General features: G+C 43.1%; 1 protein-coding gene across 1 annotated transcript in view; it reads right to left on the reverse strand.

Annotated features, from left to right (window-relative positions):
- The window catches only part of NCBP3 (nuclear cap binding subunit 3), a 1620559-nt gene that overhangs the window by 1291434 nt on the left and 312640 nt on the right, over positions 1–16485 (reverse strand). Inside the window, exon 3 of the mRNA XM_044054866.1 lies at positions 10269–10374. Within this exon, the coding sequence (XP_043910801.1) occupies positions 10269–10374 (106 nt within the window). The remainder of the gene's footprint in view (positions 1–10268; positions 10375–16485) is intronic.

Here is a 16485-nt window from a genome sequence, read left to right on the forward strand (position 1 = left end):
GGTATAGCCAAAAGAAGTAAGGGGGCTGGAGGGAGGGTAACCAGGACTGCAACAGTGAATATACTCGAACATCTATATTTATGGTAAGTGTACACAACTATACCATGTTCTTCGTGTTTCACTGTTGCAGTCATCACATTTGGGTAGATTCCCAAAGCTAAGGATGGGAGGAGGAATTCTGATAGCATTAGGACGGAAAAGGCCCTGCAAGACTGCAGTGGCAAAGCCAGCTCTGGATTTAGAGAAAATTGGCAGATGGTAATGCTTGGTGAAAGTATGTACAGAATTCCAGGTAGCAGCTTCTCGGATGTCCCTGGTAGGGACGCCTCTGAGAAAGGCTGTAGAGGTAGACGCAGCCCTGAATGAGTGTGATCTGATCCCCTGTCGGACAGGTTTTCCACAGGTTCATAGGTAGGTATACTAGGCTATCAGACCAAGGGCCTACGTAAACCTAGCCAACAAGATTCCCTGGCTTACGCCACCCAAGAAAGTTATTTTCCTGTGCCACTGTCGAGCAGACACACAGAAGTGATCCCCGGGGTGTATTGCCTATTTCCCATTCACTCATCAAGATTTTTCTTGAAGAATGCTAATGAAGAACTTTGCTTGACATAGATGGGTAGCCTGTTCCAGACTATGGGGAAGTCTCTGGGACAGGAATCTATCCCTCCAGCATGTCCTGTTTATTGTGGTGACAAGGTTTAGGTCCCTAGAGCGTGTAGCTCGGTGGGATTGGGATTCCTTTAGGTGTAGCATGTCCAACAGCTCTGGGTTTGACATAGCTTTATATGTTACACAAAGATCACCTTGGAGTAGGCGATATGCTACCGAGTAAAGCTGGAGTTTTTTTGAGACGGTCAGTGTAGGGCATTTGTTTGAGGCCAGTAATCCTCCTTGTGAGGTACTTATGTGGCCTTTCCAGCTACTGCAGATGTCTTGTGAGGTACATTCCACAAGGGGAATTTTACTCTATAATGGGTCTAATGAGTGTCGAGTAGAGGGGAGCAATGACCTCTTTTTTCCTGGAGGAGAACCCTTTTATGATGAGGTGTGCCACGTAGGACGGCTTCCTGACTACTGTGGCGATGTGTCTATCAAAGGAGAGACTACTGTCCACCTGGGTCCCAAGGTCTCTTATCACGCATTCGGTATGAAGTACATTGCTGCCTATGTGGTTGTTCATGGGTACAGAGTTTTTACCAAAGGGGATGACGCTGCACTTTTTGGCAATGAGCTTGAGGCCATGGCTCTGACACTCTCCATACTGAGAATAGAACAACTAAATCACAAAAAAACAAACAATTGGACTCCAGGAAGCAAACACTTGAATAAGCACAACGAGTTTACCTAGGTTTCGTCTTTAATCCGACTTCATCAGAACACAATTAATACAAGAAAAACAGCTACTTAATATACACACCTACAAATGACATCATCAATTAACAAGTAATTGATGATGAATAATTAAAAGGCCAGCATACAAGATAAAAACACACAAACTTCACTAAAAAATATGCAATGTTGTTAATAAACCAAACACCATAGTTGTTAATATAAATAAATAATGTTGTTAATACAAAATAATATGAAAAAACATATATGTAAACAATGTAAAAAAATGTAAAAAAATAATATAAAATGAAAATGAATAATAAACAAATAGGATAAAATTATTCACCCCAAAATGTTTTTCAATTTTAAAATGGGCATCAGACTAATACAGTCATTAATACCTGGCTTTTGTAAAGCATTCAGCTTTAACTGCCATTTCATTTCTGCTATATCTAAGTACACATCTAATGTCTTTCCAAACCTATCTACCATAATCTGCTGAATGACACTGAACTTAAAACAATGCCCACCATTGATGTCTATATGCCTGTAAAGAGAATTTGTTTTTTTCTTCAATCTAATATCTGACTGGTGCTCAATAATCCGCTCCCTTACATTTGTTTGACCAGGATAGAATCAACTTGTTGGTGGGTTTAATGGAAGTTGTTCTCTCAAACAATTTCATCCAGTTTGAAGGAACTTACTATAAGCAAATAACTGGTGTTGCGATGGGCGCGGCATGTGCTCCCGTGTATGCCAATTATGTGATGGCATACTGGGAGCAAGAATTTCTTTTTTCTAGTGCCTTTATGCCCTACATCAGTTTTTACACCCGTTTCCTGGATGATTTGTTTATCGTCTGGGAAGGTGGTTTTGACAGGATTAGAGAATTTATGGATTTTGTTAATAATTCAGTTGAATTTTTAAATTTTACTCATAATATGAGTAATATTGAAATAGACTATTTGGATGTTCATTTAACTATTAGTCCAGGTGACTTTGATTTGATATCAACTATTCATAGGAAATCTACATTTTCCAATTCTTATTTGAGTTACTCCAGCTGTCACCCTGACCATCAAAAAAAGGCAATTGTTAAAGGCCAGATGGTCAGGGCAGCAAGAATGACTAGTTTGGACGTTGAATTTTTTAAGGAATTTGAGTTCATTAAGTCAATGTTTATTAGGCGTGGTTACCAGTTGCATTGTGTAATTGCATTGCTGATGAAGTTAAATTAAAGAGGGCCAATGGTGTGTATTGGGCACTGTTAAAAGGGAAGTCTGACAGTGGACCTGAGTCTGGTGATGTAATCGGCGCATCTAGGGGTGACATTAATTTTGATTGTGAAGAATCTTGTTTAGGGGTCAGTATTGACCATCCTTTATATTTTTTTACAACTTACTCCATTGATGCCCCCTATATAGTAGATATTGTTATTAACAATTGGAAGTTACTGAATTTGGATCATTTGGTAAGTGGTAAGTTGGGGAGACCGCCGAAATGTGTATACAGGAAAGGTCGGCCCTTCAAGCAATTATTGGAAAGGAACGATCTTTCTGATGTTGGCACACACAGGAGTAGGGGTAACTTTAGGTGTGGCAGGTGCAGTGTCTGTCATTTGATTAATGTTACTGGTGCGGAGTTCAAGGTGGCTGGCGCCACGGTTAGACCAGGGGCTCATTTTGATTGTTATAGTACGAGTGTCGTTTATGTGGCATTATGTAAGCAATGTCCGGCCTTTTACATAGGAAAGACCTGTAGGGCATTAAGGGAGCGGATTATTGAGCACCAGTCAGACATTAGATTGAAGAAAAAAACAAATGCTCTTTACAGGCATATAGACATCAATGGTGGGCATTGTTTTAAGTTCAGTGTCATTCAGCAGATTATGGTAGATAGGTTTGGAAAGACATTAGATGTGTACTTAGATATAGCAGAAATGAAATGGCAGTTAAAGCTGAATGCTTTACAAAAGCCAGGTATTAATGACTGTATTAGTCTGATGCCCATTTTAAAATTGAAAAACATTTTGGGGTGAATAATTGTATCCTATTTGTTTATTATTCATTTTCATTTTATATTATTTTTTTACATTTTTTTACATTGTTTACATATATGTTTTTTCATATTATTTTGTATTAACAACATTATTTATTTATATTAACAACTATGGTGTTTGGTTTATTAACAACATTGCATATTTTTTAGTGAAGTTTGTGTGTTTTTATCTTGTATGCTGGCCTTTTAATTATTCATCATCAATTACTTGTTAATTGATGATGTCATTTGTAGGTGTGTATATAAAGTAGCTGTTTTTCTTGTATTAATTGTGTTCTGATGAAGTCGGACTAAAGACGAAACCTAGGTAAACTCGTTGTGCTTATTCAAGTGTTTGCTTCCTGGAGTCCAATTGTTTGGTGCCATGGCTCTGACACCAGGCATCTGTCTCAGCGAGGCCCTTCTGTAGCATGTCCACATCATTTGGGGACTTGACTAAGGCTCTTAGTTTGCAGTCATCTGCGAACTTCGTTAGCCAGAGGCCTTCTGTGTTAGCCTGTACTTCAGAGAGGTAGATACCAAACAGGAGAGGTCCCAGGACTGAACCCTGTTGTACTCTACTTGTCACTGGTTTGAGGTCAGATTTGGAGTCTGCAACTTCTACAGTGTGGGTTCTGTCAGTGAGCCAGTTGGCAACCCATTTTGTGACATAGGGATTTATACCTAGTTTAGTGAGTTTAGCTATAATTCCAAAATGGGGGATGGTGTCAAAAGCCTCGGCGAGGTCAAGATAGGCTGTGTGAACCACGTTAACCTCATCTACGGCTTTGGTCCATCAGGTTCAGGAGGCATGAACTGCCTTTCACAAACCCGAACTGGGTGGGATCCAGAGTTTGGAGGTTACCAATGTCTTTGTTTACGAGTTCCATGATGATACACTCCATGACCGTGCAGACCAGGCTCGTCAGGCTACTAGGGCGACAGTGCCAGGGATCAGTGTTGGCTCCCCCTTTGTGAAGTGGGATAACTGTTGCCGTGCGCCATTCAGTGGGCTTGTAACAGAAATTAATACAATGGCCTATCAATTTGGAAATGGTTTGCTTTGAAATAGCCTTCCCCTCTGCCCCTGCAGCAAATGCCACCAGCAGTTGTTCAGATTTCCTTTAGTCCTGTCCAAGTAGAATCTAAGTTGTCTGTGCACATCTAAGGAGTGCAGTATCCATTCCCCTTTGTTCTGTGGATTAGGAAAGAATGTTGGCAAATGAATGGACTGATTAAGGGCCACACTGGATACCACCTTGGGCATGAAGGAGGGATTGGTCCTGAGGGACACCCTGTCCGCATGAAAGACGATGAAAGGCTCCACTGCCATAAGGGCGTACAATTCAGATACCCTTCTTGCTGAAGCGATTGCTAAAAGAAAAGCTGTTTTCCAAGGAAGGAATTTTAAGTCTGCAGTAGCAGCTGGCTCGAAAGGAGGAAGAGTGAGTTTCTCCAATACAAAGTTAAAGTCCTAGGCTGGAGTTGGAGCTCTCCTGGGTGGTTGTAAATTTTTGGCCCCTCTGAGGAACTTCAAAGAAGCCTTGGAAACAGAAGGGGAGGGCCTAACCACCTTAGGAAGAGAGGGGAGAACAGCCACCTGAGAAGCCCCTTCAGCCTGGCCTACCTCCTGAGAAGACACATCCTGTAACAGTAAAGTCTCTCCCTGAGACTCCAAAGAAACTTCTGGCAGAACCTCCGGCTCCACTGAGCCTTCTAAAGAACCGACGTCCGGGACTGACGGTTCTTCCAACCTAGGCTTTGCTGCTTTGTCCTTGCGCTTTTGATCGAAGCGCCGGAGCATCCGACGGCATTTTATAATTACAACGCTTCCCAAAACTAACCTGGCACAGTCTAACCTTCTCTTTATAGTGCGTTTGTTAAATCTAGCACAAGAGCGACATCCAACAACGTCGTGCTCAGGCCCTAAACAAGGTATACACAAGGTATGGTAATCCCTATGAGGTATCTGTTTCCCACAAGAAATACAGTTATTCACTTTTTCTGACATCCGGTTAAATACTGAGGCAAGAAAAACAAAATATTCCCAACGGGTACTTAGCCAACTTTGATTCGGTCTGAAACTCCGACTTCAGAAAATTTCAGAACGCCAACCTGCACTCGCAAAACTGCTTCTGCATTGGACCATGCGGCAAAAAAGACTGAGGATATGACGTCGGTCATGCGCATTTGTACCCTGACGTCCTGACGTCAGATTAATGCGCCTTGACCGACGTCAGCCATATACTTTGGTATTCGGGCCAACTGGGACAGCGGACTACCCAAGTGTTAGGACTGCAGCAATGTGGTATGAAGAACATCTGCTTAAGCAGTGGATGAGAGAAGAGGGGAGGTTCTATGTTATAATGAGCTGAAATGGCTGAGGCATGAATTTTGATGGAGGAGAAAGACAGGCCCTTGTGAAGCATCTCAGTTAAGTATTGTAAAATCTGAGGTAAATTGGGCACTGCTGTGCTCATCCCTTGAGATTCATTTTTCAGCATAAGATTTTCTAGTACTAGGCCTCCTTGCCTCTAAAATTATATCCATCACTGGTTTACGGAGAGATGGTAAAGGAGAGATTAGGTAATTAGCAAGGCTGCTAGGTTCAGAGATTGAAGCTGAGGCTGTAGAATCTGGTTCTCCTGCTGAGATAATAGGGTAGGAGTCTGAGGCAGGTGCCATGGGGCCAACAGTGACACACTGCGCAAGAGGGGGTACCAGTGTTGGTGTGGCCAGTCTGGAGCAATCAAAATCGTCCTTGGTTTGTCTTGTTTGATCTTTAGTAGTACTTTGGAAAGCAGAGGCAGAGGAGGAAAGGCATAAACTGATAGGTTTTTCCAGTTGAAGGACAGACCATCCACTTTCTAAGCTTGTTTGTGGGGTGTCCTTGTGCAAAATGTGTCCAACTGATAGTTCTGGGCTCCCCATCTGCTTGTCAAAATGCTGAAAATCCTTGGTTCCAGTTTCCACTCATGTGGGTCCATGAAATTTCTGCTTAGTTCGTATGCCAGTGTATTTAGTTTTCCTGTCAGGAATTGAGCTTGTAGATGCACTTGGTAGCTCAGGGTTGTGTTCCACAATGCCATGGCTAGTCTGCAGAGGGGCTAAGAATGTGTACCCCCCTGCTTGTTTATGTACCACATAACAGTGGTGTTGTCAGTCTTTACCATTAATTGTCCTGGAATAATGTGGTCCTTGAAGGCTGTCAGAGCAATCTGTACAGCTAACATTTCTTTTTGACTGACATGCAGGTGCATTTGACTTGGGTTCCATTTACCCTGAATGCACTTCCCTGCCAGATGAGCCCCCCATGAACAGTCTGATGCGTCTGTTAGGGTATGGGCGGCTGGGGGTAGTGTGAATGGTAGTCCCTTGTTTTGGTGGCATGCCTCTGCCCACCAAAGGAACTCTAGGTGAAAGCAAGGTATGATAGGAATCATTGCTTCTAGACCTTGAGAATGTTGACACCATAGGCTTTTTAGACAACTGTAGTTTCCTCATATGCAGTCTTGTATATGGAATTAGAAGAATGCAGGAGGCCCTGAACCCCAAGGCTTGTAGCATTTGCCTTGCAGATAGCAGGGTTTTTGTGGCCACTTGTTTGAAGTAGTTCAAATGAATTTGTTTCTCTGGCGGGAGGAAAGCCATCTGGGAAGTTGTATTCAAGCTTGCTCCCAGGAATATAATTTGTTGACAGGGTACCAGGTGTGATTTCTTTTCGTTAATGGTGTACCCCAGACAAGTTAGCACCCTTTGTACAAAGGCCAGATGATTCAAAAGTATGACCTGGCTTTCTGCCTGAATTAGACAATCGTCCATGTATGGATATATCTGAATATTTCTTTGCCTGCAAAATGCAATGACTGGAGCTAGACACTTTGTAAATACCCTGGGCCCAGTAGATAAGCCAAAGGGCAGTGCAGAGAACTGGGAGCGCGTCTAGTCTGCTTTGAAGTGTATGTATCTTCTGCAAGATTCCCCGATTGGGATGTGCAGGTATGCTTCCTTTAAATCCAATGTTGCCAACCAGGCGTCTTTGCCTAGCATAGGGAGCAACTGTTGAAGAATCAGCATCTTGAATTCTGGAATCACCAAAAAGGTGTTTAGAGTAGACAGGTCCAGGATAGGACGCCATGAATTGTCTTTTCTGGGTACCAGGAAAAGTCTTGAGTAGAAACCTTGTCCCTTTTCCTCTTCTGGTACCAAGTGAATAGCCCCCATGCTTGAGAGAGAAAGTACTTGCTTTTGGGCCTCTGCCCACTGATTTGGGGGTAGATCTGGCCACCCGCTTGGTGTGGGTAAAGTGTGGAAGTGAAATATCCCTGGGACACTACATTTAGAACCCATTTGTCCTGGGTAATGAGTTCCCAGTTCTTTGCAGGAAGAGCAATCTTTCCCCCCAAAGAGGCAATCAGTTGAGAAGTGCTTGGAAGTTTTAAAAATAAGTCATTGAGACAATTTACCATAGGGGGAAGTTTTATTACACCCACATTTGGAAGTGGAGGCCCCCCACTGCTTAGTCCTGTGCGTACCCTGGGACTGAAGCCTGAGAGCTCTGCTGGATCTGGGTTTGGACTGAGAAGGTCTGGAAGAGGCAGGAAAGGACCAAATTTTGGAAGGCCAATGCCTACTAAACCTTGCAGGTTGTACTTGTAAAAAAATCTTTAAAAGTTTGCATGGATTTAGCTTTTTCCTCCATCTTTTTAAGAACTTCTTCTGCCTTGTTGCCAAACGGGCAGTCCTGGTTTAAGGGAGCATCCAGTAATTTTGCTTTAACATGATCTGGCACCAAGCATGCCTTCTAAGTACAGACCCAGTTACAGCAGCCCTGCGAGACGCCTCTAGTGAATCAAAACCACATTGCAAAGTATGTTTTCCAACTTGTTCAGCTGAATGCAGTAAATCCTGTAAATCCTTATTTTCAGCACAATCAGGAACCAACATCATTTTCTGTTTAAGCAATCCAGTAATAAACTGCTGATACTTTAACATATGAAACTGGCATTTTCAAGCAGTAATGGCCAAAGATGCAGAAGTGTATACTTTCTTACCCCATCTATCTATCGCCCTGGAATCTCTAACAGAGGGGATAGGATTTTTGGCAGTAGTAGCTTTAATGCTGGGGTAAGAAATCCCTAAGCCTCTTTTTAGAATCAGAGAAATCCTGACTTTCCCAATGAAAATGCTCCCTGAGAGTATGCAAGGTTTCACCAAGAGAGAAATCCTCGGCAGAGGGGGCACAGTGGGAATAGAGTCCTCAGCATCAGAATCCTCATAAGTAGATAAGGGTAAATCCTGGTCATCGGAGGAAACAAAATTCAGAATCTTGGTCAGAAGTATCATAAGCAAACTCTGTCCTAGGTCTCTTAGAGGGGGAAGGCTGGCTTCCCCTGATTAAAGTAATAAGGTCTTCAGCCATTCTTATCATTTGTTTTTTAGGCATAGAGGCCTGACCATGCGGGTCTGGGCGTCAATTTTCTAGGCATGGTTCAAGTTTTAGGTCTTGAAGAAGAAGATGGCGGTTTAATACGCAATTCAGTAGGCCTGAATACACCCTCAGAAGCCAGTGCCTGCACAGCGGCTCCGGACCCATCCAAGGTAGAGACATCCGCAGGTTCCACAGCTGAAGCATCTCGCGGCATACCGGACTCCGAATGGGTCTCAGTAGAGGTCTGCGAATCTAAAGTAGCAGGTATCAGGGGCTGTGAAAGCACCTCACCGAGTACTGGCGAACTGGCGATTGGCTTAGGAGAAGCACTGTCGGCAGCTTTGGAACTAGGCGGCCTGTCTCTGACTTTATCTTTGCGCTTTTCCGGAATGTCAGTAGTCTGATGGCTTACCGAAGACATATCAGGATAATTGAACCGAGCACCAAAATATTTAGCAGCGAAAATATACAGACAACGGAGAGTTCGTGGTTTAAATAAGGCACAAAACGGACAGCGAGGTACGTTGTGGTCAGGGCCTACGCAAGGAATACAGTACGAATGAAAATCTTTATGAGGTATTTGTTTTCCACAAGTAATGCAATTATTTACTTTTACTGACATTGGTTTAGAGCAAGAAAATGCTTCCCCAACAGGGTACTTAGCTTTTAGTTGAAGACTTCTGAAACTAGAAAATGAAAATTTCAGGAGTTTGCCGACCGGCAATTGTGAACTGCTTCTGCTTCGGGCACCGCACGGCAAAAAAGACTGGTGTAATGGCATTGGATGCATGTTTTATACCCCTGACATCACAGAAGAAGGGACAGCAACAGACACATGACCCAAGACTTTGTTAATCAGGCTGACTTGAGGGCTACTGCAAGCAGATAACCCAAATGTGATGACTGCAACAGTGAAACAGGAAGATCACACGTTTTCTCAAATATTCAAGTTAAAAAGAATTAAACCTTTATCAATGTAGAGAAACTTTAATGTGGCAGGTTTATATCCCAATGTATCCTTCACCTCTGGAGCAAACTTCCAATTCATATCAAGCATAGTAGCAGCATTGGAGCAAGAGAGTCCGTGGTTGCCACCTTCAAAGTAAACCTAGATAACTGGATGTGCAGCCTCAAGTTCTCTCCCATTCTATCCAGTACTGCTCCTTGAGGCTGAACGGAACTTTTGAACATGGGTTATTGTCTAGGCTGGTCTACAATTAGTCTGCACAATGACTGCCTAGTACTTACTTATGGACCTACTTAAAAACAGTCTCTGATTGTGGGGCTTGTCCCCAAGCCCAAGAGATTAGAGGAATTACATTACTATATCATCTGCAATCAATCAACAAAGAAAAATATGGGCAAACAGGATAGGCAACGTTAGAGTAATACATGTTTCTGCATTACTTTTTCATCAAGACAAATGTAGACAGTATTACTATCAAACTATATAACACATTACACCTACCTTTTTTTAATAATTCTTTGTCCAGTACAACATTCCTTTGTGCAAGATTTACTTCAGCACGGAAGTGAAAGCGTTTTGCTCTCTGCTCTTTCTTTTCCACTGCTTCCTAAAGAACATCACAAAACAAACATAAGAATGTACATCACCTTAGCATTTTGTTAACACACTACTGCCAGTGAAAAGGAATTTACAGCTGCAGTGAATAGGACTTTACGGTCTATAAGTTAATACAGTAGTACAGACCCAAGTTCAACTTCAAACAGAAACGCTTACTACAGGGCAGCAAAACTAAGCAACATCATAGAAGTGAAGCATCCTGACTTCTGGAATAAAATTCATACTTTTCAGTACTTTTAAAAGAAAATGCTATTGGTTCCAAAATATCAACTTTAAATCTTAAAACTACCTACCTAGAAACTGGAAGATAACTTCAGTGCAAATGAAGGTTACCTACTTACCATAACACTAGATCACTGTTGTAGTCTTCTGACCATCTCAAAAGATGTTATATTTTCATCTCCAAGACTCAAGCCCCTCCCCCTTCCATAATGCACCACCACAGCCCTCAGATCAAGTTTGCTTCATGAGACATGACTACAATACTAAAGTAGGCAATTCTCATAACTAAACAGAACACTAACCACAAGGAGTACTCAAAGAACTGCGACCAAAAAAAGGCTCCAGGGAGGTTCAGTGTGGTCTAGCAGGAGCCAAACAGCAATAACAATTTGGATGGGGGACAGCATGAGAGAATAATGAGATGGATGAACTTAGCGTTAGGCTAAGTATGTAACTTTCTTATCTGATGATGTCTTTTCCATCCGCCTTAACAGAGGAAACAGAGTCCCCAGCTAATTTAACCCTGGGAGGCAGTATGGAGGGATATTCTGGAGAATGGCAGAACCAAACGCCACTACTGACCTAGACTACATGTCAAGTTTGTAAATAAGAGACAAATTTATGAACTGTACATCATGTAGCTGCAGTAAAAATATTGTCAATATGGATACTGCTAAAGACAGACAGAAGTAGCAACAGCTCTTGTAGAGTGTACTTGTGGTTTAGAGAGCAATGATAACACCTCTATAAACAAAAGGTAAGGCAGAGAGAGAACCACATGGACAGGGTAACCTCAGATGCACTAAAACCTAGCTTTGTCTTAGAGATGGAAACAAATAGCGGATCGCATTTTCTAAAGTCATTTGTACAGTGTAAATTAAACTGCAGCAAACACTGGACATCTAAAGGCAAAGGAGATGTTCACCCTTATTGGAAAAATATGGAAAGAAGACTGGTAAAATGGACAGTATGGTTCAAAAAAGTTTCAGTAGCCACCTTGGAAAAGAAAGCTGGATTAGTTCTGAGAGAAATGCTATCTTTATGAAAAATCAAATATGGAGGTTTATATGATAAATCATTTAAGAGAATTTTTAGAATTATAGGTCTGCTACCAAAGACAAAGTTTTCCAAGTTAGAAATTTCACACCAGTGGTAGCTGCACATTTAAATGACTCATTCATAAGACTGCAGGAAAAAGTGATGTCTCAAGGCAGTACAGAGTCCCTCAAAGGGGATTGCAACAGAAATGTACCTTTCAAGAACACTTTTGAAAGCCTGAGGGGAAGAAATGAAGTACGCTGTTCTCCCATATGGAAATTAGAAATGGCCAATAAGTGGACTTCAACTGTAGAATAACTAACCACCAAATGGAAAAAAAACAAAAAACACTAGGAAGTCCAATTTACAAGAAAAGGGTACTGAGAAAAGATCTAAACCCTCACAGTTGTTCCAAAGAATAAACTTCTTCCAGTTATTTCTGCAAGTTCTCCTAGTGCAGGACTTTTGGAAAGAAGTTAGAATATGAGCAACTCTAGAAGAGACGCTGGAATTTCTGGGCATCAATGGAAGTGGAGAACCCAAGAGGTTACACTGAGGGATTTGATGCACGAGTGAGGCTTGCTGGAAAGATGGCCATTCAGATCAGGAAGGTGATTCACAACTCCTGCTGAGTGCACTAAGGTGATGGAAAGGAGAATTAAACACGTCAAGGCCAAAAGGGGGCAATGAGATTCATTTCTGAACTGCACCAGGCTGCCTTCTACAAAAACATGACTACTACAGGAGTTGGAGGGTAACCATACTGGATGCTCGGGAGCAAAGTATGGACGAGAGTGTCCCTTGGGAGAATTCTTCATCCTCAGGATCAGGACAAATAAGCTGCTGCATTTGTTATTGGTAGAGGTTGCAAAGAGATTGCAGCAAGGCTGGACCCAGAAGCTAAAAATGTTATCTAGCACAGACTGACAGAGGAACCACTATGTGTCAGAAGAGTAGACCTGTTCAGCCCGTCCGCTAAGACACTGAACTTCCCTGGGATGTGAACTGTAATAAGAAATTGCTAGGAAGACACTCCCACCCCCTCATGGTTTCCCAATATAATGGGTAAAAATGGGTTCTGTCTTGTGTGTTGATGCACCAGACCACAAAAGTACAGTTTTGTACCTACCATAAATGTAGATGTTTGAGTGTATACACTGCTGCAGTCATTACACTTGGGTTATCCTGACGTCAGGCGGATGTTCTTCATGTTTCACTGTTGCAGTCATAACTGTAGGGTGCTCCTGCCGGCAGGCAGCCCGAGGTCAGCCAGGATCCCAAAGTCTGGGTCCGGCGTCGGCTGTATAAGCTAGTATCCTGACGTCAGTACGCCTTGGTACATAGCCCTCAGCCGACGCCATCTTCTCCAGTCTTTCTTGCCGTGTGGTGGAAAGCAGCTCGCAAAACGTTGGTTGGCGATTTTCGAACAGCGTATTTGGTTGTTGTCGGTCCGAAGTTCTTACTTCTCTTCTCAAAGCTAAGTACCCCGTTGGGGAATCTTTTTCTTGTTCCTCCGATGTCAGAAAAAGTTAATAATTGTATAGCGTGTGGGAAACAAATACCTCAAAGATTTCCACTCTTACTGTCTACCTTGCTTAGGCCCTGACCACGACGTTTCTTGTTGTCGGTTCTGTGCCAGGTTCAACTCTCGTACTATCAAGCGCAGGTAAGATTGGACTTTAAATTATTTTGGCAGACGCTTCAATTATAGAATGTCGTCGGACACTACCAGAGTTCAAAAGAAGCGCAAAGATAAAGACAGGCCTCCGAGGTCCAAACAGGACTCGTTGCAGCTGGAGCCAGCGTCCGGTTCGGCTGTCATAAGTGAGGCGCTTTTGCAGCCCCTGTCGTCCGCCACTTCTGAACCGATGGCCGATACGGACTCCCATGGGGAGCCATCAAGGCCCACTATTTTAACTGCTGCAGGACCTTCGGACGTCGCTCCTTCAGATGGGTCCGGAACCGCTGTGCAGGTACCGGCTTCTGAGGGGGTTTTCAGGCCTACTCACATCACTATTTCAAAGGCAAAGACAAAGACTCCTGCTAAGTCTAAAGTTCCAGCTCAAGCTGCTTCTGAATCCACTCCCAAGACACAAAAACAATTATTGAGGATGGCTGAAGATTTGCTAACAATGATTAGGGGTTCTCACCCCCCTCCTGAGAAAAGGCCTCGACAGGATGTTACTCTGGATTCCTCTGACCAGGCTTCTGTATCTTCTGTTTCTTCCTCTGATCAGGACTATTCCTTTCCCCCTTATGAGGATTCGGATGCTGAGGATTCTTTGCCCTCGGCCTCTCCGCCTGAGGATTTTTCTTTGGGGAAACCTTGCATGAGATGAGGGAACATTTTCATTGGGAAGGACAGGAATATTCTGCTTCCAAAAAGAGGCTTAGAGAATTTCTTCTCCTTCCTCAGCATAGGCCTTTAGCTATCCCTCCTGTCTTGGACATTGTAGATGATGCTTTTACTGAGGCTAATTTGAATCCTGATTCCATGCCTCCTGCTCCTTCTAAGCCTGATAGATTTTATAGGGTTCCTGACTCTCATTTATTTTTATTTAAAACCCTTCTGCGGATCCTGAAACTATTTCTCAGGGCTCTAAGGCTGCTAAGGTTGCTACTTCTAAAAATCCTATTCCCTCTGAGAAGGATTCTCGTGCTTTAGACAGGTGGGGAAAAAAGGTATATACTTCTGCTACCCTGTCTGTAAGGGCTTTAAATTGCCAGTTTCATATGTTTAAATATCAGCAATTTCTTTTGTCTGTTTTAAAGCAAAAGCTTGCTTCCCTTCCTGCTTGTGCAGAGGATAAGGAACTTCAGGATGTTTTGCATGCTACTGAACAGATTAACAAGCATAGCTTACATTGTGGTTTTGATGCTTTGGATGCTTCTTGCAGGGCTGCTGCCTCTGGTACTGTGATTAGGAGACATGCCTGGCTTCGTGAACAAAGTTTACCTGAACAGGTTAAGGCTAAGTTATTAGATGCCCCTGTTCAACAAGATGTTCTTTTTGATTCTAAGGCTGAGGAAGTTATTAAAAAGAAGGAAGAAAAGGCAAAGTCCATGCAGACTGTAAAAGATTTCTTGCAAGTTCAGCCTCCTAGATTTTCCAGGAATTGGCCCTCTAAAAATTGGTCCTTTCCCACGTCTGGCAGGCCTCAAAGGGGAAGATATAGACGCTCCAGAGGTCGTGGTCAAGGCCAGACCTCTTACAGATCTAGACAATGGACTGCTTCTTCTCCTAGAAGGGGAGAAGACAGATCCCAATCTCAAAGAAAGCAAACTCAATGACACTCTTGGTTGGGCTTCAGGACCCCTTCACCTGGACGCCCCTCTCGGAGGAAAACTGTCTCTTTTTTACAGAAATTGGACTCATTACCCAGGACAGATGGGTATTGGACGTGATTTTAAAAGGTTACAAGTTCCACTTTCATACTTTGCCAAGGACTCACGGTTGGCCAGATCTGCCAAAACTTCAATGGTCAGAGGCCTTAACTCAAGTGGATGCTCTTCTGGCCATGAGAGCCATAGAGCCTGTTCCACTCTCGGAAATGGGAAAAGGGTTTTATTCAAGGCTGTTTCTGGTTCCCAGAAAACAAAACTCATGGAGACCAATTCTGGACCTTTCTGTGTTAAACACCTTTTTGGAAATTCCAAAGTTCAAGATGCTTACTCTGCAACAGCTAATTCCAATGCTCTCTCAGGATGCCTGGATGGTGACATTGGACTTAAAGGAAGCCTATTTGCATATCCCTATCAGACAAGAACGCAGGAAATTCCTCAGGTTCAAGGCAGGTTCAAGGCACTTTCAATTCTCTGTTCTGCCCTTTGGTTTATCTACTGCGCCCAGAGTCTTCACCAAGTGCCTGGCACCAGTAGTGGCTTACTGCAGACTTCAGGGGATCCAGATTTACCCCTATTTGGACGACTGCCTTATTCAGGCAGACAGCAAAGATCTTCTACTTCAACATCTGGACTTTGTTCAACGTCTTCTCCTACTACTGAGATTCTCAGTGAACATAAAAAAGTCACATTTGATCCCTTCTCAACAAATGGTATTCTTGGGAGCCCTCTTAAATACAACCTTACAAAGGGCCTACCTCACTCCAGAAAAACAAACTCAGCTGGCTTCTACTTTCAACACCTTGGCAACTCTATCTCAGCTCACTGCAAGGAAATTCCTGCAGGCTCTGGGCTACATGGCTTCCTGCATTCTGTTGATTCCAAACGCAAGGCTTCACATGAGAAAGCTTCAATGGTATCTGAAAAGTGTATGGTCACAGCATTACCACGATCTGGATATTCTGATTCCTCTGATCCCCTGCCTCCAGAAGGAGTTCCTCTGGTGGTCCAGGGCATGCACTTTAAACGAAGGAAAACCTTTTCGTCTCCCTCAACCTACTCAAATCCTAACCACGGACGCCTCGGATTATGCTTGGGGAGCACACTTTCTAGACAATTGCCAGCAGGGAACCTGGACAAAGGACCATCTTCACTGGCACATCAATTTGAAGGAAATGTTGGCAGTTCAAAATGCCCTTTTAGCCTTCAAAAACCTTTTACAACCAGGGCCTCTGCTAATTCGCACAGACAACACCACGGTCATGTGGTACATCAACAAGCAGGGGGGTTCTCATTCATACCCTCTTTGTAGACTAGCTATGGGTTTATGGGACACAGCTCTAAAGTTGAATCTGCATCTCCAGGCTCAATTCATTCCAGGGAAACAGAATCTCTTAGCAGACAGCCTGAGCAGAAACATTTCAGATCCTCACGAATGGATGCTAGACACCAACTTGTTCAACAGGATTACTGCAGTTTGGGGTTGTCCCCAGATAGA

The sequence above is a fragment of the Protopterus annectens genome, chromosome 13.part0, assembly GCF_019279795.1.
Source record: "Protopterus annectens isolate FY-2018-M chromosome 13.part0, PAN1.0, whole genome shotgun sequence".
Lineage (NCBI taxonomy): Eukaryota > Metazoa > Chordata > Ceratodontiformes > Protopteridae > Protopterus > Protopterus annectens.